The sequence below is a fragment of the Oppia nitens genome, unplaced genomic scaffold (genome assembly GCF_028296485.1).
Source record: "Oppia nitens isolate AA-2021 unplaced genomic scaffold, nextdenovo-longstitch-racon4-pilon3 scaffold1_pilon_pilon_pilon, whole genome shotgun sequence".
Classification (NCBI taxonomy): Eukaryota; Metazoa; Arthropoda; class Arachnida; order Sarcoptiformes; family Oppiidae; genus Oppia; species Oppia nitens.
The window spans coordinates 2954610-2976595 of NW_026533199.1; the positions used below are offsets into that span (position 1 = coordinate 2954610).

The 21986-nt window shown below is 25.7% G+C and overlaps 1 protein-coding gene across 1 annotated transcript in view; it reads left to right on the forward strand.

The window, feature by feature from the left end:
* The window catches only part of LOC128952314 (blastoderm-specific protein 25D-like), a 42557-nt gene extending 20801 nt beyond the window's left edge, over window positions 1–21756 (forward strand). The window contains exons 2-13 of the mRNA XM_054297689.1: window positions 9254–9326; window positions 16040–16147; window positions 16306–16346; window positions 17044–17184; window positions 17328–17502; window positions 17652–17768; window positions 19708–19788; window positions 19907–20168; window positions 20290–20370; window positions 20532–21158; window positions 21288–21349; window positions 21553–21756. Coding sequence (XP_054153664.1) covers window positions 9254–9326; window positions 16040–16147; window positions 16306–16346; window positions 17044–17184; window positions 17328–17502; window positions 17652–17768; window positions 19708–19788; window positions 19907–20168; window positions 20290–20370; window positions 20532–21158; window positions 21288–21349; window positions 21553–21753 — 1969 coding nt within the window. The 3' untranslated portion in view covers window positions 21754–21756. The remainder of the gene's footprint in view (window positions 1–9253; window positions 9327–16039; window positions 16148–16305; window positions 16347–17043; window positions 17185–17327; window positions 17503–17651; window positions 17769–19707; window positions 19789–19906; window positions 20169–20289; window positions 20371–20531; window positions 21159–21287; window positions 21350–21552) is intronic.
* The last annotated feature ends 230 nt before the right edge of the window (window positions 21757–21986 follow it).

A 21986-nucleotide genomic window follows, 5' to 3' on the forward strand; every position in this document is an offset into this window, starting at 1 on the left:
GATTTGTAATCTTTGACACTCTTTTGAATAAAATATATCTACATTTTTTGACAACACAAATGCCAATAATATTAATCTAATGGTTTGTTGGACTATACATATTACTTGGACTATAGATATAAATTATACATTCATGAATTGTAAACATGATATAAAATTCCTAATACGAAAATTTTTATTATTATTATTCTCTTATTATAAAAAAACTCAAAATAAAAGCAATTTTTTGAAGTTTTATCTGAAACGAGAGTTTCAGAGATGAGTTTTATTGATTAGTTAGCATTCAATGAGTCGTTGTCTTGCAATGTGTTCAATGGCAACACTGGATGTATATCGCAGTGAATGGAGTTTATGGAGTGATGCCTTCTTATGACACTTTTATGTCTGCATTTTAAAGACATTCAACTCTACTGAATATATTTTATATCAGATATATTATAGTTTGTGAGTCCAAAAATGATAATATCGATTGTGTGTACAGATATGCCACGACTATCATAAAAAATGTTATGAATCTCATGTTGTGCCCATACATGTGATGTCAATTGTGTGAATCACATTCATGGCAGTTGTGCCACAATTGCAGACATTTAAGTTTCCGGCAATAAAATATGCGATTTTTATATTTTATTTCAAATATATAAATGTATTCAGTGTTTGCAATGATTTTTTGTAGTAATTTTTTTCTCTCTCTTTTTCTTTCTACCAGTGATTTAACAATATATGATACGTATTGACGAGTTTTCTGTCAAATGTTATAATACTTTATACTACTACTACTAACTGACCATTTGGTGTGAAAGTAATGTTTTTCTGTACAAAATATTCCGGTTTATAACCTTTTAAGCATTATATTGTATGTCTGTGTAATTATCGGATATCAATCAAACAAAACTCACACAACATTCAACTCATGGTTATAACATTTTCAACATTTTTTCTGGAAAGTTATGTTTCGATCCATTAAAACTTTTACGAATCTGATCCATGTATTTGACAAAATAATTGAACATTAAATTCCTAATAATAACATTATTATTATTACTATTGTATTACTTTACTAAATTTTTCAATTATATGATATTGAATATAATCTGTTTAATTAATCTCTGTTTTATATATTTTTATATATACAGTAATATTAATTGACAAATAAAACTCTAAAAGGAGATCAATATCTAATTTAGCTCTCATTTTTCTATGAGATATAAAATAATTGACTCTTATTTTACTTTACATAACATTATCGATGAAAGTCATTAAAAGAAGTTATGAATAGAAATACTTTTTCATTAATAAATTATGTTCACAACAATAGACTCATTGACTCTATAATATAATTTATAACTACTAATAAACTATTGCTTTAATACAGTTACTATATTATATGTTAAATACAGTCTATTACATATTACAAGAGTGAAAGTGAGTGAGTGAGTGAGTGAGTGAGAGAGAGAGAGAGAGAGAGAGAGAGAGAGAATTAGATTTAATTATTTTTGTTAAAACCAATTTGAAGAGTAATGTTTAAAAATTTCAAGTTTGAACTATGTTTTACATGTATTGATAAATTGTAGAAAATAGTTTAGAAATAGAGTTTAAAATTAATGTTTGCTTTTTTGGTGAACGAAACGGATGATTGATTACTAGGCAAATATACGATAATGTTTTATCGATACAATTATTATATTAGCTTTACATTACATTCACTTAGAAATCAATTGCAATCATCTTTTGATATAAATTTATATTTTGATATATATATATATATTTATAAATCACATTGAAAAAAATATTAAATTATATTTATTAACATTATGCCTCCCTTATATACTACAATTAACATTAACTCTTTTTTATAAACTCAAAAACATTAAGCGAGAAATGTGTCTAAATATTAGTCATTATTGTCAATCAATGGGAAGGGCTGTTCACCCGGAATTAGCGATGAATTAAATGGATGTCCAGTATTTTGTGAAGAGTTGGCCGAAAAACTTAATAACCTTACAGTTAGTGTAAAGATTATTAGCAAAGATTTGTCCCAAAATGTTATATTACATTATATTATAACATAACTTTATATAACTTACAACTAAAATCTGTAATACAAATATCTCAAAGTTATTGATATTGTCTTTTGGAAAAGATATGAGAATCGATTTCAATAATTGCCAGATATTTCTACACATTTTTTTTGTTCATTGCCTCATAAATTAGCTTTTCATATATATAACACTATAATAAATTAGAGAACATTTTCATTTGATATAATAAAAGCTATAGTTTTTCTCAAAAAAATAAAACAAAACACAATAAAAGATATTTTATTATGGATATTTATATTATTTTTATATTATAGACAGAAAAACAATGCACTATTAAATAAATTTATTTTCATAACATTATTTGTATTATTTTTCCAGTTTAAACTTAAACCCCATTTTCCATGCATTGGGTCTACAAAAAGAAAACCATATAAATATAAAATGAATTTACAATTTTTTTTCCAAGACTTGAAGCAAAATATTCTGTCATATATTTTGTAATATTAAGCTGTCATACAATAGAAAAAAGTATTGAAAAAAAACAAAAAAGCTTTTAGTTTTCAAAAAATTTTAAATTTTCAAACTTTTCTATGACTGCATGTTATAAATATATTAAATATGTTATATATGTATTAATTTCATTTCAAATACTCACATCATTTTTTATCTTTATTTTGAATGGCATTTAATATTATACATACTGTATATATCACATATGTACTGTAGTACAATATATATATCTAATAATGTATCGATTGATGTAAACATTTGAACAAAAATAGGTTTATCCGGACTTTACATTTGAAATCCTAATAATTGACACAAAACATGAATTCAATCGTTTCGCTAGTTTTGTATAATAGTTTTGAAGCAAAAAAAAACATTTTCAATGATTTCAGCGCTAAAAGTGCTTTCGGGTAAACATTTTTTAATGATTTATGAGATGTTTTCATCCATTGAAATGTTGTTTAAGTGTTGATTCATAATAATAATAATACTAACAGAAAAAGGAGTGACTTCTTTAATACACTAATTTGAAATACAATTACATTGTAATAAAAATAACCGTTAAGTTTATATAATGTCGAGTGAATTATGCGATAAAAAACATAAATATATAAATGTTGTCTTAAAGTCAAATCATATGCTATTTTCTATGCAACCATTTCTCGAGAGACATATGTTTATGTAATAAAATAAGACACACATTATATATAGCAGTTGTTTTACTACTCATGTATTTTTCTACTATTGTTATGTGTTTTCTGCAATTTATGGCATCATTTCTGTCATTTCACAAGAAAAAGGGGTTTTCATGAGACCATTAAATGCAAGTTACACTTTTCCAGTACATCCCTGTCCTACAACATACAGACACCATAGCATAACAATTCACTTATATTTATTTAACACACATTTATAGTACTATTACTATCTCTTTACTCTAGAATTTCGGGTGTTTTCTCATTCATTCATTCAATAACTGAGAGACCCATTAGTTGTGACACATATTGAATAGTCACTAATTTTCTATATATAACCAAATGTTTTTTGTTATGTTATGTCTCTATTTCTCTCACAAATTGTTTTGTGTGATTATTTTGTGTTATTTTATTTTTTATACTCAATTAAATGATGTTTTTTATCGGATAAACAATTGATGAGAAAATTGGGAGAGAAAATAACATACAAAAAAAATAAAACAGAATTCAAAAGCTATATTAATCTTAACTCCATTTTCTAAATTAATATCTAAAGTGTCGGGAGTTGGGACTGTCGGGCCATTTACTCATCAATTGATGGGTGACTCAGCTATACTTAGTATTAGCGAAGTAATGATTACTCTCTCTCTCTCTCTCTCTCTCTCTCTCTCTCTCTCTCTCTCCCTATGACAGACCAATCAGTCCTTTTAATGTTATTTAATAACTAATTCATATTAATATGTTTTTCCTCCCAAACTTTTGCACATATTTTACATTAACTTAAAATTCAATTCGTGTTGTTGAGTGAATGAGAGTGACTGTTAAAATCAATTTTCATTTATCATATTATATTAAAAGTTATATAATATATTGATTCACATGATTTTCATTTGTCATTCAACACATTTGGTAATCTTTATAAATGTATGTACAGTATATTGCAGTAACTATAATATAAAAGATATTATTATTAAAATTTATAGATTAATTTTAGTACCAGATATTAAAAAAAATTATCTAATATGAACTGAACTAATAATAAGTGTAAAAATGGTTTTAATGTGATGTTAATATAATTAAAGACAAATTAATTCAGAATTTTATGTATTTTCAAAGATTTATTTCATGAGGAAGTGTTTGATATAATAGTTTGTCGTTAATCGCAAACTTAAATACAATGAACGGATGTCACAGACATTGTAGGGACTGATTGCTTACAGTTTGACAATAATATGACTGACTCTACAAAAAAAAACACTAATATTCACTGTGTATTCAACTTTATATATACTACTGTATATATTGTAGTTATAAATAAAATCTAAAAGTAAATATCAGTATATTTGAATGTAATGTGTAGGCAAACCCTTGAGGCCATTGCATTCACAACCATATAATTCAAAGATGAGCTCCAATTCATAATAAAAATAATAATAATTTTTTTCTTTATTTTTGTTGCCATTTCATCAAAACATTTGAAGGCAAAAACTTAAGTATTAAAAGAAATTTTTGTACAAATAATAGCAAATTTTGTAGTTTATGGCTAAATATACTTTTAATATTGTCATCACAATCACAAATACAACTTAAAATTTGATACCAAAACACAACAATAATCATAGACTGAAGGCATTATAATCGAGAGGAAGACTTAGAGACAGTAAGGAAAGGGAGACTCATTGTCAATGGCTATGATGTTGTGCTTTAATAATAGAGAAAATAAATTGTTGAATAAAATACTAAAAAAATATGGGAGAGATTGACGATTGAGAGAGAGAGAGAGAGAGAGAGAGAGAGAGAGAGAGAGAGAGGACTGAAAAGTTGGTCTATTTATTAAAAACATGAACAACACTACAAATGGAGGGGAAAAAGTAGGAAAAGATAGGCATAGATTTTTTAGTTTAAATCTATAAAAAATGAAGTTTTTTTTGATAAGAATCAAAACTAATGCTAACTTTCTTTAGCTGCTTATTATCATATCTTTAGATCGGATTCAAAAAATTTGATACATTTTTTGTCTGATAAGAAATTATTAAGCATTAATAAAATGCATTTGGGATTTTAAACATTGAATTTATTTGCATAACATTTTTTAAAAACACAAATATATTAAATAATTTATACAATATATTTGATATATAAATATTTAAACGAAAAGCCAAAAATGAAAGCATTAAAAATTATTACAAAATTGTAATGCAAATAATTGCGTATTTTAACAAAAATTTTATTAGAAAATATTGTAAACAATTTTATTAGTTTAATTTTTAATATTAAACTGCAAATAAAATAAAAATTGTAAACTTAGTTGAATTGCATTAAATCAAACAAATAATAAAAACATTTAATTTAGAAGTTATTAAAATGAATTAATGAACTATTTTCTAGTTTTCATATATAATATAATATACGGTATATATTCTCTTGATATTAAAGTTTATGACTTTTGTCGACAAACTAATGAACAGAGAATATAGAGAAAAATGTTTATTTGTATTCACAGATTAGATAAAGAGTTTTATTTTTAATAGTTATGCAAAACTTAGTTTTCAGAGACCAGTTTGTCATATATTTATATAATAAAAAACTGCTATACATATATATATATATATATATATATATATATATATATATATATATATACATATATATATATATATATATATATATATATTCTTTACATAAATATACTGTATATATTTGAGTACAGTTATAGCGCCCGGTGTTATAATAACCATCTGTTCAATGCATACATCCATATATTTTTCTGGCATTCATTCAAATGCCAGGCAATAACAACAACACACTCTGTTGTGATAATATATAATAAAATTGCAAATATTTAGTAGACATAAAAATATTTCCACAAATTATCAATGAAGCAATGGCTTTAATATTAAACCATACAATAACTTTTTTGAGCTCATAGTCTATATATAAACCATTGGTATGTTAAGCATTGTTATGGTATATGTGTGTAGACCAGAGAATTAAATTAGGAATCACTAACTTTATTACCCCTATATTTTACGGTCAAATGTTTAGCAAATAATATATATATATTATTAGTACTATTGTTACTACTTTTTTAGAGTTTTTTTAGGTTTAATATCTTAAAGCCATTTACACAACATTTTTATATAAAACACTTTTATTTTCTTAACACAACATATGGTATTTGCTATAAAATATTATTAAAAATACCCAATAAAATGTAGTTTACTAAAAATTTTTAGATCACTAAATCATATTAACAGTTGATTATTAATTAATTTTTATATATTAATTATATAAACTATTTGGATGTGTAATTTGAGATTTAAAAACTAATTTTTAATTAAAACCAATTTAAAAACATGTGATGACAGCCCACTGTCATGACCTCACATACAGTGATATATTTGGTGTCAACAGTTTTATACACACATAACAAAAGGGTTACAACGAAAATCAAAATTGATTAAAGATAATATAAGTTTATAAGTTATAATATATATATACAGTATTTATTCATTTGTTATGTTGTCACTAAAGTTATATAACTGATGTAATATTACTGTATATAAGTTAGGCCTAAATTCTGTGTGTTGTGTTCACTCATTTGGAAATGTTATTCTCATATTAAGATAAACTGTAGTAATGAGAGAGCAGAGAGAGAGAGAGAGAGAGAGAGAGGAGATAAAAGTTAATATTATATTAAAACAAAACGACTAATCAATAAAATTCAAACAATACAATACAATATAAAAGATAACAATCAGTCAGTGCTGTGAACTTATGCTTTTAAATTTAATATTCACTTTTTAATCATTAGTTTGTCGTGAATTTAATTATAATTGTTTGTTTCATAACTACAACATCATAATTATAATAATAATGTATTAAATTATACAGTATTGTATTGTTTATAAATGTGTTTTATTATAAAAGTGTGTGAACAAACAAATAGCATTTAGTACTATAAATTATAATAAAATTCAAACTCATTAAATGATACAAATAAAAATATGTATAAAACCATTTTATTTTTATTTATATATATATATGGTTCATAAATTTAATTAAAATGTGTTTCAATTTTAAACAGGGTATCATTTTTAATAGCATTTCAACATAAATATAATTATTAATTACTATATAGATTGCAAATGTAATGATTTTAAGCTAAAATATTATATATTATATTTTATCATTTATTTGTACAGTATTTATAATAACTTGATTAACACAATGCTAACGGTTTAAATAAATCCAACTAATTATGTGTTGACATTCATTGCATTTAATTAGCGTATAATAACAACATTATATTTAATTTGACATAACTCTTAAGTCTTATTTAAACAAAACAAAAAAACAAACTTTATTTAAGACTGAAAATCAAATAAATTGTATCAAAAGTTGCAGAAAAATTTACATTTAAAATAATTATAATGTTTGTGTGATAACTGACAATGAGCTACACTTTAATTAAAATTCATATACAAAAATAAAATATAATGACTATGTGTTATAAAATATGGTTGTTTTGCAAATTATATTGTATTTTTCAATGATTTATAGATAAATAGCTATATAATGTATAGAAAACATTATTCAATCGATTGTTATGTTTATGTTTAACGGTTTAGTTTGGAATTTTTTGGGATAAAATATAATATGAATTGTATGAATGAAAGCCCAGTGAAAAATCAATATCTCTTTTTGAATAAATAAAACTGTTGTACAGTAAGTGTTGTTGTTGTCTAAGTTTTTATTGATTTTGTTTAAATCGGCCAATGAATGACTAAATTAAAATTGAAGTACATTTTTGAGGCACTTATTTGATTGAAAGCAAATGATGAGCTCATCCGGAGCTGCGATGAGAGAGAGAGAGAGAGAGGATTGCATTTAATAAAATGCAATTTTGATCGTTATTATCCTTATAGTCAAAGCTCATCAAACAGGATGTTATTATATCACAAATTGAATCCTTAATTGTATAAATCAAGAGATCCAAAAAAAGCACTAACTTTGTCGCTAATATTACATTTGAAATTTGCATAATTTTTGTCAAATGTCACTAACCTTTTGTGTTAACATCTGCTGTATTGTTACTGAATTTTTTGTGTATGTATTTCACCTAAACTTTATTGCATTTTAAACACACAAATTGAAAGTGAGAGTCAAATGAATTGATAGATTAAAAATGGTTGTTTTGTGTGTGAAAGTAATAGGAGGCAAAAGTTTGATTGTCGGGGAAAATCACTGAGAAATAGACAGAGACTTAACTTTTTTATATATATTACAATGAATGACTAGTTTTGATGTGAAAAAATATCAAACATTATTGTTGTGCAATAAAGCGCTTTCTTTAAGAGTTAGCAAAAGAGATGCCCATATCTTAACAGTACTTAAAAAAGTGAAGGACTCACTAACTCAAGCAATAGGTTTTTTATCGGTAAAGCACAGGGATATAAGCGACGCCTTTATTCAATACACAATACCCATATAACAGTGCCAATATACTGTATACCTAATGTCACAAATGTTATATACAGTATAACACTATATATATAAACTTAGACATATATACTAGTATTATATATTGGCATATAATGTGAAAAAAGTGTATTGAGGTCCCACGGGTCGCCCCTTATGCTCCAGTGACTGGTCGTCTCTCTCATACACAATACTGTCAGTAAAAGCGCACACATATTTCACATGCATAACACATATTTAATACCTTAAAAATAAATATCAGATATTTCTATATAGTATGACTATATATCTATTGAAAAAATAAATGTCAAAATTCTGAGACATTCCAAACATTTTATTTTTAAAAATCTCACCTTTTATATGAATTTTTATAAATATATGTATAATATGTATAATAGATTTTTTACATCAAACAATTTGTTGATTACAATTCACTGATTTTATATTTTTATGATAATGAGTCCGTTGTGTATACATATAAACTTATATGACGTTCACTAATCAAATGTCACTTTTATTTATTAACAGATACACCGAAGCCGACAATGTCCTCAAACTGTGGGAATCATTGGGATTCACTAATTCAGAGCAAATACTGATTGTATGTATAATTTCATGAATAAATTTTTTATGACTAATATAATGAAAACAATTGAGAAAATTATTTATTTTTTTCAAATAACATAATATACTGTATAACGTTGTTGTAATRTAAACATGTAAATCAAATGAGGCAATGATCACGTATTTTGAATTTTCTGTTAACTATGTATTTACGATATTATGGTTTTTCTGAGATATCTATGAGACAACCATAAGATAGCAAACCAAGTGATGATAAGTCACGAGACGAGTGATGTTGTGTCGAGAGTTGTGTTTGTGTGAGAAGTGGTGGCAGTATTGAGTTGAGACACACTATTAGGGCATTCAATCAATGGTTTCATTTAGTGGTGAACATTGGATTGTCATTTGAAATAATCGTTTAGTTTTCATTGACTGCTAATGTCATCACCAGTAGTTGTATTGTGTAATACGGTATTTGCTATGTTAAAGAAATAGAGAGGACAGGGAGAGTGAGATAGAGAAGCAAATAATCACTGAGTCATATGCATAGCGTTGGCAACACTCATGTATTGACTAATACTTGAGCACAAAAAATGAGACACAAATCGGCAAAAATTGTGGTACGACTGCAACGCACGCAAAAGTGCCAGTTGTTTGCCGCACTCATGCGCTCAAACACATACACACAACATACCAGTGCCGAGCACTCTGTGTGTCGACCGCTCGGCTTATATACTGAATGACAGCACAACACTGTATTCAATGTGTGTATACTATGTTATGATATACTGTATAATAATGCCATGAATTGTGAGGCAAACTCTGGTTGCCATCAGAATTATAGCAACAAAACTAATGCATTGGTGACTGTGGTATCACTAAATGGCACTCTCCCAGTGATACATACGTGTGTGTGAGTGATGTGWGTGTGTGTGTGTGTGTGTGTGTGTGTGTGTGTGTGTGTGTGTGTGTGTGTGTGTGTGTGTGTGTGTGTGTGTGTGTGTGTGTGTGTGTGTGTGTGTGTGTGTGTGTGTGTGAGTGAGTGTGTGTGAGTGAGTGAGTGAGTGAGTGAGTGTGTGTGTGTGTGTGTGTGTGTGTGTGTGTGTGTGTGTAGTGAGTGAGTGAGTGAGTATATATATTGAATATATATATATATAAGTGAGTGAGTGAGTGAGTAGTGAGTGAGTGAGTAGTGAGTAATATGTGTGTGTGTGTGTGTGTGTGTGTGTGTGTGTGTAAAAGCTATATATATTGAATATATATATATAACTCTTAGCTCATAATAATAAGCTTTACTTATTTCGTACGAAATTTACATAACAATAKCTATAGTCGTTACTAAACTATGTTTGATATGTTATATTAAACGGTTAACTGATATAACATTTATTGTCAATATTAGTCTCATAAGAATTATGAGACAACTTTGTGTCTTCAAAATTCATGAATTGAATACAATATTTATTTGAAACCCAAATACTATTAGCTCTCTCTTATGCCTTCACTCTAACCCAACGTTTGCTTTTAGTGAACAAAGTATTGATGTTTTGTAAGTGAGTGTCATTGCCGTTCATAACCACTAATACTAGATTTATCTTTAAATGTACACAAACTCATACACAGTGTATAATTAAAAAAATACACACAAAATAAAAACTTATAAATAATAAACTGATAAATGTTTTAATTAAGTTAAAGAAAGCAATCATCGCTTTCAATACAATGGTTTCTCAAAAAAATAAACTGCAAATAATTTATTCACGGTTTGACAAAAAAAAACTAACACAATATATAAGTTTGATTCACTTGTGTTTTATATTATATATTCACTAATCAATATTGTTTGCAATGGTATTACTTTTTTCAAGTTCAAAATCCCATGACTTTTTATATATCTTCCAATTTCTCTCTCTCTCTCTCTCTCTCTCTCTCTCTCTCTCTCTYTCTYTCTTTCTTTCTTTCTTTTCTATCCACTCACTCATTCATTCTCTCGTTTTTATCTGTTATACATTTGGCTTATATTGAATGAGACTATTATTGATTTTTTACCCAACCATACACTCCATGAACTCCAATAGTAAGAGTATAAAGCAGTGGATATATATTAGGGATTTTCAATAGATTTCTGAATTGAACAGAAGTCGAGCCCAAACTAAGGGTCGGCTCATCGATAAACTGTTGAAATCCATATTATAGACCCCTTAATGATAGGAACTGGCGTTACTGGGAGTTACTTTAGTCTGCCTCCTAACAGCACTCCAATAATTATTTATATTATTAATAATATAACTAAATATTAAACACACTTTAGTATACAACTATACTAACAAACAAAAGTTGTCGTTAAGTTTGTAATCGACATTTATGTTCAAACTTATTATAAGTATAACAACACTTAACACAACAATTTTTTTTAACTCCCGGTATTGAAACTCGAAAAATAACCCCAAATGACAGTCTTAATGGTATAGATATCAAACAATGGTTGTGTTCAAAGATTTATGTTTGTTTCAATCAACCAAATCCAACTAAAACCAATGACCTGTACTCTCATTACAAACAAAACATATATAAAGTATAGTCTAATATATAGTCAAAACAGTAATTATTATTTTGAGTCTATTTTACAGAAAATAACACTAACTCTAAGTTTATTTCAACATTTATTCAAATTAATTACACATTCGCTGACATTTATATTCAACTTTTGTGGCTCTGGTTTTGCTTTCATTTTTAAATCTCATTTGACATTACATTTCAATGATAGACCTAAAAACCATTGGAAAAGACAAAGTGCTTTACGCTGTTTTACTTAAAAGATTTAATAAAGTTTAACTCTTTTTTATTTAAAAATTAAAATATTCATTAATATTCACTAAACAGTTGTTTAATTAAGTTTTGTATAATAAAATCGATAATACAGTATACTGTATATAGTATAAGTAGTGATAGCAGTTGTGCTATTGTTTGAGTTGCTGTTATATAATATGTGTTTTTACTGGTGATTAGCGTTAAAAATCGGATAATTATCACATCTGAAAATCTTTGTCATTAGAGTTAAACATTTATCATCTCTTTTCATTGTTTACGAGATAGTTATTTGACATTTTATAACATTAAGTAATGGAGAAAAGTCTTTCATAAAAATAGAGATCACATATGAATTGTTAAAGTGTTTCCTTTGCAGACACTAATGTAGTCCAAGAGTGAAACTTCTTGTTATTATTATTATTATTATTTTGAATATATCACAGTCTATATAATAATGTACTTATGATTATATAATAGTTTGTGCCGCAAATCTTTATCTAAAAAGAGAAAACCGATAGAAAAATAGTGAAATGTGTGGCAAACCTCTAGCTTATGATAAATGTTGTCTATAATAGAGAGACAGCCATTCAATGGTATGGGAAAAGTGATCGCTGAGATGGAGAGGCATGTGATGAGAGAAACAAAGAAGTGAAGCCTTTTTACTATCAAAAACAAAATTTATTGCTTCTCTCTCTCTCTCTCTCTCTCTCTCTCTCTCTCTATGATTCATCTAAAATGTTGTCTCTCTGTGTGTTTTTTCTCTGCCCAAACATATTACATACCGATTCTTTCAGTGCCTAATAGTGTATAACAAGCATTTGTCAGTTGTTATCAATAGTTAATGCATAAGAAATGAAAAACACAACACAACTGTAGAGTTAAAAGAATTGAACGAATGAATGATATATTCAAAGCAATTAAAAGCACAGAAAGAAAGCAATTTTTGGTACCACTGGTCGTAGCACTGGTAGGGTATCCCTCTCTCACAACATCCCAAATGTCGATTTAGCCAATCATCCAAATCACGACTTAATTATCATTAACTTAAAAGCATTCAATTTATTTTCTCTATTTTGGTTATTAAGAGAAACTGTGATTACATTAAAATCATTTCCCGTTTATTTCAATCGACATTTATATTTCCACTAATCAATCATTTTATATCATTTTATGTAAATCTGAGATTAGCCTCGCTTTCAGTCAATATAATATTAGTTGACTTTTATTTAGTTGACTAAACTAACTGTCAATCGTTTGACACATTTTATTGTAAATAAGGTATAATTAATCCGACAGCGAGTCTATCATTTAGCATATTGTTTGCCAAGTTTTTTTGAAGTTTGTTGTTATTTTTTATCATATAATACTCTATATGTTTGAATTGCATTAACCAACTAATGTAAATAATTATTTTTAAGTATTACGAGATAAACATTCAACTTATATTGATTATTGTTTACCAATTATATTTACAAAATGATATTTAAACAAATTTTTCTTTGAAACCTTACTTAATTAAATTAAAAACTTATTAAAACAGTTTTTTTATTAAAAGCTATTATGCAAACAGACATTTAGTTAAACAAAAAAATTACTTTAATAAATATTAATAATATGTTTTACGTCAATATGAATTATAATTTTATGAAAATGATATTTGAAAAAAATGATATAAATAGTGAAATAAGTAATTTGATTGACACATAAAGTAAAAAGTTTAAGTAATTTTWTCTAAAGGAAACAAATCATAAAACACTTTATAATATTTCTTAAAAAATAATACAATAAACCCATTATTATTAATATTTGTTTGTTTAAGACAACCCCGAGTGAGGTTTTAACCCACTCGCAAATATATCACTATATTTTTAAAATGTAATAAAATAGAGAAATACTAAACAAATAAACTTTAATCAATATGAAATCAAATACATTATTATATAATTTTTATACAATGATTTGTTCATAAAATATTTAATTAAATAATTGAAAAACAATTGTTTGGTTACAATAACAAAAAATGCTAATAATTAGAAACTGATATATAATGGCATTTGAATGAAAGCCAACACTTGATGTGATATCCTATTGAATTTGATCCGACAAAACACGTTATTGTTTTAAAACAATACTGAACTACATATCAACAACAAAACGATTGTTGTTGTTATTGTTGTAGTTGTCTCTTATGACCCATTTCTGTAAATAACTGAATTCAACATTTTTTTATGAAATTTAAAGCATTAAAAAACATCTAAAAATGTTGTTTGCAATGAAATTCTTGGCGTTTATATGTTTGAAATAAATTCTTTAAATGTATGTCACAATGCATTTACTGACTGACTGTTTATCGTTTATAATATTTAATTTATTCATTTTATTATAAATTTTATAATTAAATTCAATACAAATCAAACAAATTTTCAATCAAATTGATTGTAATATTATGTGATGTTTGATTATTGTTTGTTATTGAAATGATTTTTGTTTAAAAACGATTGGAAAATAACTGAATTTTTAAAAAATAAATCGTTTTTGTTGTTGTTGTATTGATTTATAATAATTTGAAGGGTATTTTGGCGATGACAGCAATATTAATAATATTTATAGTAATATAATATGAAATATAAAAATTACTTACAATAGATTAAAATATAATTGAATGATATGAATATTAATTTTAATTTAATATACGTTTTACAACATGTTTTCATATCTTCAAAATTTAATTTAGTATTTTATCATTCATTCACTTAACTATCATATTTTACTTAGTTTACACACACATATATATACATATATTGTATATACAGTATATATTATACATACAATGTATTTGTTAATTATTTAAAAGTAAATCATTTAAGCGGCAATTTATGAGAAAAAACGTTTACATAAAATTTAAATATGTCGACAATGAATGGTTGATGAAAAACTGGTCATTAGTTTTTTAAAAAACTGTTTATTTTCCTTTAAAAAATCAGCAAATGATTTGATTCACTAACGCTAATGATTTGACTCTTCATAATCTTATTTTGGTTTAATATGTCTCAAGAGTCTAATAAAATACAATGAATATCATTAATACCATTAAAATCAATATATCATTTACAGTGTAGTATTGCTATTATATTAATATATATTTTTTATTTGAATATTTAAATTGTAAATTTTGGTTATATATTTTTTGTTAATATTAAATTTATGCAACTTTAATATCATAACATTAAAATCTGTATATTTGTTATTTGCTAATATATTTGTGGTATTATTATTTAAATTAGATAAATGATTGTATATTTTTTATTTTTTATAGTTTGAGTTTATAATTTTCAAATAAACCTCTTTATAAATTCAAATATATAGAGCAAACAATAAATATTTAAAAACAAACAAATTTTATCGTTTTATAAACTGTATGTAATATTATCATATAATTGTCATCACAATATATTATGAATATAAAAAATAATATATTTTACTCAATTTTTTTTATTTAAATTAAACCAAATTATATATATATGCGTTTTAGTGTAGCTCTTAATTTCTTATAAATTATTTCAAACATTTATAAACCTATTTAAACATTAATAATAAAAAACAAAAACACATTATATAATAATATCTTTTTTTTAAAATGTAATCACTTTATTCATATGACACATAAGTGTATTGTGAGTAAAAACAGTATTTTATAGCTAATATCAGGCATTTTTGTGAATACATAATGAAAGACTGTTGTTCACAACACTCGCATATAATAAGAATACTAATAATAATACTGTAATAATAATACAGCAGAATATTATGTAAACCTTAAGGCAAAAGAGCATTATTTTTATTTAAAATATTTTATTTATCATATATTACTCTATAAGTTATAAGATATTTATATATGTATTATATATTTGTTTTTCCTTTCTTTAAATATATTCACAGAATCTGGGATTCAATTGCAAACTCAAAGTTAATGTTCAGGAGTTGTCTGCAGTCTTAGAGGAGAAACTTTGTTCGCCAAACACTACAACAAATCCGGAAGAGTTTCAGGTAATCACCAAAAAATTTATATATATATATATATATATACTGTAAATATATAATAGAAAAATACAATTTAATATAATAATAATAAAAACCGTTTGTTTTTTCCACCCGTTTCCTGTTAAATACTTTATTAAATCTTTTTTTGACATTTAAAATTACAGATAGCTTTGGCTACTTTCCAAAATGAATTGACTCAAACAAAGTAAGTAATAATAATATAACTTCATATTAAATACAATATAATAAAAAACAAAATGTTTTTAAAAAGAGTGTAGTATTGTTTTGTTATATATTTTTTTGTATATATTCGCACCCATTGATGTAAACTCCAGGTCCTAATATTTATTTATTGAATTTTTCATTGAATTTTTTAACTGATTTTCTTTCTTTTTTTGTTTTGTTTGTTGTAAACTATTTGTATGTTAAAGTTTTTTTCACTATCTTTTGTATTATATATAGTATATATTGTATTATAATATCTCTTTTGAACAAAAAATATAAGTTACTGGTTATAAATTGTAAAGTAATGTAAAATAGTAGTAAAAAAATAAATAAAAGGGAATATAAACGTAGGGCGCGGCTCAACACAAAACATTTGTAATTTATTTCTCGAGTCGATGTGGCACTTGGATCCCAGTGCTAGTGTTATGTCTGTGCTTTATGAATAATGCACTTTGAAAACGAAATTCATTAATATTGCATGAGATCAAAGTTATGAACTCTTTTTTACATCATATATAAAAACAATATATATATTATATATAAATTTTTTCAATATCGAGAGCATTGAAGAAAATAGTTATAAAATATTTTTGATATGAAAAAAGATATGAAATTTTTTTATATAATATATCTGATATAACGCTATATTTTTATATATTTTGGCTAATGATTTATAGGATTAATTATGAGCACATCAGAGATGAACGAAACAGACTCCGTATCAATATATATGAGGCCAACAGCAGAGCCGACTTATTAGCTCAAGAAGTGGACGACCAAAATGCCAAACTTGAGGCCTCATCTCATAATAAACTGATGTAAGTCTTGAGACCACAACAAACAAATATATTGGACACAAAAATGCAATAATAATACATACAATCAAATACAATATACTTTTTTGACACTCAATGAACACACAATAATAAGCAATTACTGACATATATTTGACTTATAATAGACTTTTGGAGAAGAAATACAACGAACAGATACGTTGTCTTCAGGAAGAGCTTCAAAAGGAAAGGGAGACTTTGGATAAGCAGTCCTTTCACTTGAGAGAAGACATTAGCAAAGAGTTGACGGCAGCACAGGAACAGACCGTACGATTGAAAGACAAGATTGCAGTCTTGAAACAGGTATTTGACATTTTCATTGACACAAACCATTTGTTATTTTATTTTTACAGTAAATTTAATTCAATCAGACATTTATTGTGAATTGAAATCATAATATATAGTGATTGACACCTAAATCTCTTTCACTCTTTCCTTATGTCTGGTAATAGGAGAACAAACGTCTGGAAAGTGATGTTCAATCAGTGAATACCAAATACAATGAATTGCAAAAATGTTTCATCGATTCACAGAAAAGACTTGAAGAGACCGAAGTATTGCAGAAAAAAGTAAATATAAATACAATATAAATATATATCTAATACTAAAAACATTTCTTTGTATTTATAAAAAAAATATATATTCACTACTTTTATAAACTCTACTTCTATTGTTAGCTAACAATTGTATCTCATTTTGGTATTGATTTCTGCAAATTATATACATAACTATTGTGTTGTTGTTGTTGTTGTTGTTGTTATTGTTGGATTCAAATGTAAATTAACTATCATTTTCTCATTGCATAAGAAAAATCAAGTATTCAACGGAAATAAAGTATATATATATAAAAACACGTTAAACACTACATCAGTATTACCGCACTAATACTAACTATTAATACATATAAAGTACTAGTAGTTTGTCTATTGATTTATTAATTTGAAAACTACTTTTTATATATATTATAATATACTTAATACAATAGTAATGTATTTTGAAATGATTTTTGTCCCCTTTTTATAAATGATAAGAGATTTAAAAAGTTTTTTTCTGAGTCTCATTCATCAGTATTTTTGCCGATTCATGACTTTCATATTGTATATAACTATTTATTTTTGAACAATATTGTCACCGAAAATCTTATTTCTTACTACTAAATGGTTATATTATATAAATTTATATATATATATATATATATATATATATTTAAAAAGACAATATCTCCAAATTTACACTCCAATAACTATCGCTTTTATAACACATTTATCTTTTGCACATAAAACTAAATCCTTTTTTAGTTTAGTTGTTGTTAAGATAAAATAATTTGTTATAAAAATATATAAATTTAAAAATTATACAATTTTTAGAAAAAAATAAAACTAAACTAAATTTATTTAAATCAAAACAATTTATATAAAATGTTATGGAGAGAGCAAACAAATAATAAAAATAGCACATAATTTAAAGTTTATAACTATAATAGAAATAATGATTTTTAGTTGAAAACCAATACAATGTTTGATGTAAATTAAAAAATCTGAGACCATAGATGAAACAAAATACTGTAACACTATATGAAGTGACTTAACAAATGAGACAATCAAAGAAATTGAGACAACAATAAAATGGTTACAATTGTTTGAGAGTTTAATCTTTCCTCTCTCTCTCTCTCTCTCTCTCTCTCTCTCTCTCTCTCTCTCTCTCTCTCTCTCTCTCTCTCTCTCTCTCTCTCTCTCTCTYTCTTTCTTTCTAATCGCTAGAGTGTAATGAAATGGTTAGTGAACTCTATATAATAATCAAAGTATGATACAAGTCTTTCTCTTTTTATTTGAACTAAAAAATTTATACTAACGATAGAGAAATAAAAAAAATATGATAAAAATATAATAATACTGTTATCAAGCAAATGTTCAAATACTGTACACAAATATTTAGTAAATGTTAAATTAAAATTGAGTAAACCCTAATTTAATATGATATTTTATTTATTTTAACATACATAGTAGATATAATACTAATACTAATACTCTACTTTATATATATAATTTATATATACAACTTTTATAGTGATATATATCAAAGCAGTTTAATAACAATATTTACATATAAATTGAATTTTGAGTTTAACTTAAATAAAAAAAGAGATCCAAACTATTTATATGATATATTTAGTGCAAAAGTGTTGTCTCTGTTAATGACAGCCTTGATATTGTTAGTGTCTTTATATATATATTATATAATAAGAGTAGTATTTAATGTTAAGATACAAATAGCTATACGAAGTACAGTAATATTTTGGTGTAATATCAGGCAAAATACAACGTTCATCCCAACGGTATAATCGATTGTATCAAATAGTCGTTACATAAGCTTATAGTTATAGTTTTTGTTGTACTAATAAAATATCTTTAATTATTATATGAATTTCGAGACCAAAATTTATATCATTTATTATATACAATATATATCAAACATTTTGTATCAAATCCTTTACCATTAATATTATAGATCACAGAATTAGAGTCAATGCAAGGATTAGTACGCGAAGAACACAACGAAGAAATCGATTCACTTAAAGCACAAAATAAGGTAATTATCGGTTATATTGATTGTCATCCATAAGCTGTTTAACTTATTTTGAATCAATTTTATTGAATAATCTATGGATTTAAATTTATTTTTTATTTATTTAAATATATATTTATAGGAAATACAGGACCAAAACGATGAATTGATTTTACAGATGGAAACTCTTAAGCAACAAATACAACAAATATCAGTCCATCGCCACCGCAACAGTAGATCCAAGGTTTGCAAGAGAAGCACAAACCGTAGAAAGAGTCACTCGTGGCTATCGGATTGTATGGCATCTGTCAGTGGCAGTGGTAATGAGGAACTGGAGATCAACACAAACAGCAATTCAGTGGCTTTTAACTTAAAACGAAGAGGAAATGATTGTTCATCTTCTGGTAATCAACTTTTTGACTTTTATAATAAAAATAATACACTAATAGTCGTTAAATAAAAAAGAGAATTTCTTTTATTTTTTGTTGTCTAATCTTATATTACATATATTTTATGTATAATCAGATGACACAGAGGATGATGACTGTCCCTCAATTGGAAAGACTAAGAGAATGGTGTTATCAGCAAAAACTGACTCAGATTTAGGTACCACTCAATCAATACAATTGTTATGTTATATCCTTTAGGATATTATATATAAGAGTAGACATTTAGCTTACATATACTTATAAGTTATAGATATGAGTCTAATGTTTAGCTCATTTAGAAATTACTTATCATTACTGATATCCGGTTTCATCCAACAGATAATAGTTTAGATGAAGAATATGGAGAGACAATGAGTCAAAATAATGATATTAATGTCACCAAAGATGCTCTTCATAAGGAAATCGATGAACTGAAACAGCAATTAAATACACAAATTAGTCGCACGGATCAGATGATCGTTGATCACAACAAGACTATCGTCCAAATGCAACAATACTATGAAAACTCATTGCATAACAAAGAAGTTAATCTTAAGGAACAATTGGATATTAACTCTAATTTAAAGGTCACACTCAAGGAGCTGAAGGAAAGACATATGAATGAAATCCAAGGTTTAAAGCAATGTCTTCACAAACAGTTGACTCAAATACTACAACATTTTGCCAATTCTTCATATTCTTTAAATGAATTTCGCGATGAAAGTGATAGCAAATCATACAAACAAATCCGAAATTCATTTGCGACAACCATTTTCAAACAACTCATCGATTTAGTCCTTCAAAATAATAATGATTTGGATCTCAAGAATCTCAAGAAAAGCAGTGAAACTCAAATAAAACAACTAAACGACCAATTAATCGATGCCTTCAATAAAACTAAGGAGGGATTAGAAGTCACGCATCGAAAGACTTATAAAGGATTCACTCGAAGTCACAGAGAAAGAGGTCTCATATTTATGACTTTCAAACAGTTTCTTGTATTTTACTATTAGTCTAACACTTTGTTATCTTCTTTTTTTGTTTGTTTATACTGTTGTTGATGATGTTGTCGTCGTCGTTGTTGTTGTCTTATAGATGAGAATCGCTCTGTCGTTCATAAGGATGTGCATTCAAGACACGGATCCGCTGTTGATAGGGTGAGCCCTTAATTACAGTCATTGATTTTCAATCACTGGGCTTTTAATCCCTTATTAATTAACTCTTATACTGTATATACTGTATATATATATATTCTTTGGGTAAAAAATAAACTAAATTATCAAACATTTTATGACTTTTTAATGTCTGTATACTAACTATAATAAAACTCATAAATAAATTGTCACTTTTATTACTACAGAAATCGATAACTAATTTAAGTGACTCTCAAAGCGATATATTAATAGCGATGAATGAGATTCGGTCGCAAAACTCTCATCTGAAGAAAGAGATCCAAATAAGTGATGAACAGAAAAGAAAGATTGAAAAAGAAAACTCAAGATTACATTACAAATGCAAAGTCTTAAGCAAATTGTTGTCAGAGATAAGTAATGGACAGTAATATCGGTTGTAATAACCATTGGTCTTCATAATGACTAACAATGCGTTCAATGCTTTAAATCTTTATTATTATTGTTGTCATTATATGATCATTAAAAACATCCTTAAAGTACTCATTAATTTTGTTCGTTTATATATTTGTCTGACATTTCAATAATACTGTATTAAAGTATTGTTTAAAAATATAAATCAAATTGTATTATACAGTAATATGGCTTTACTATAATAATAATA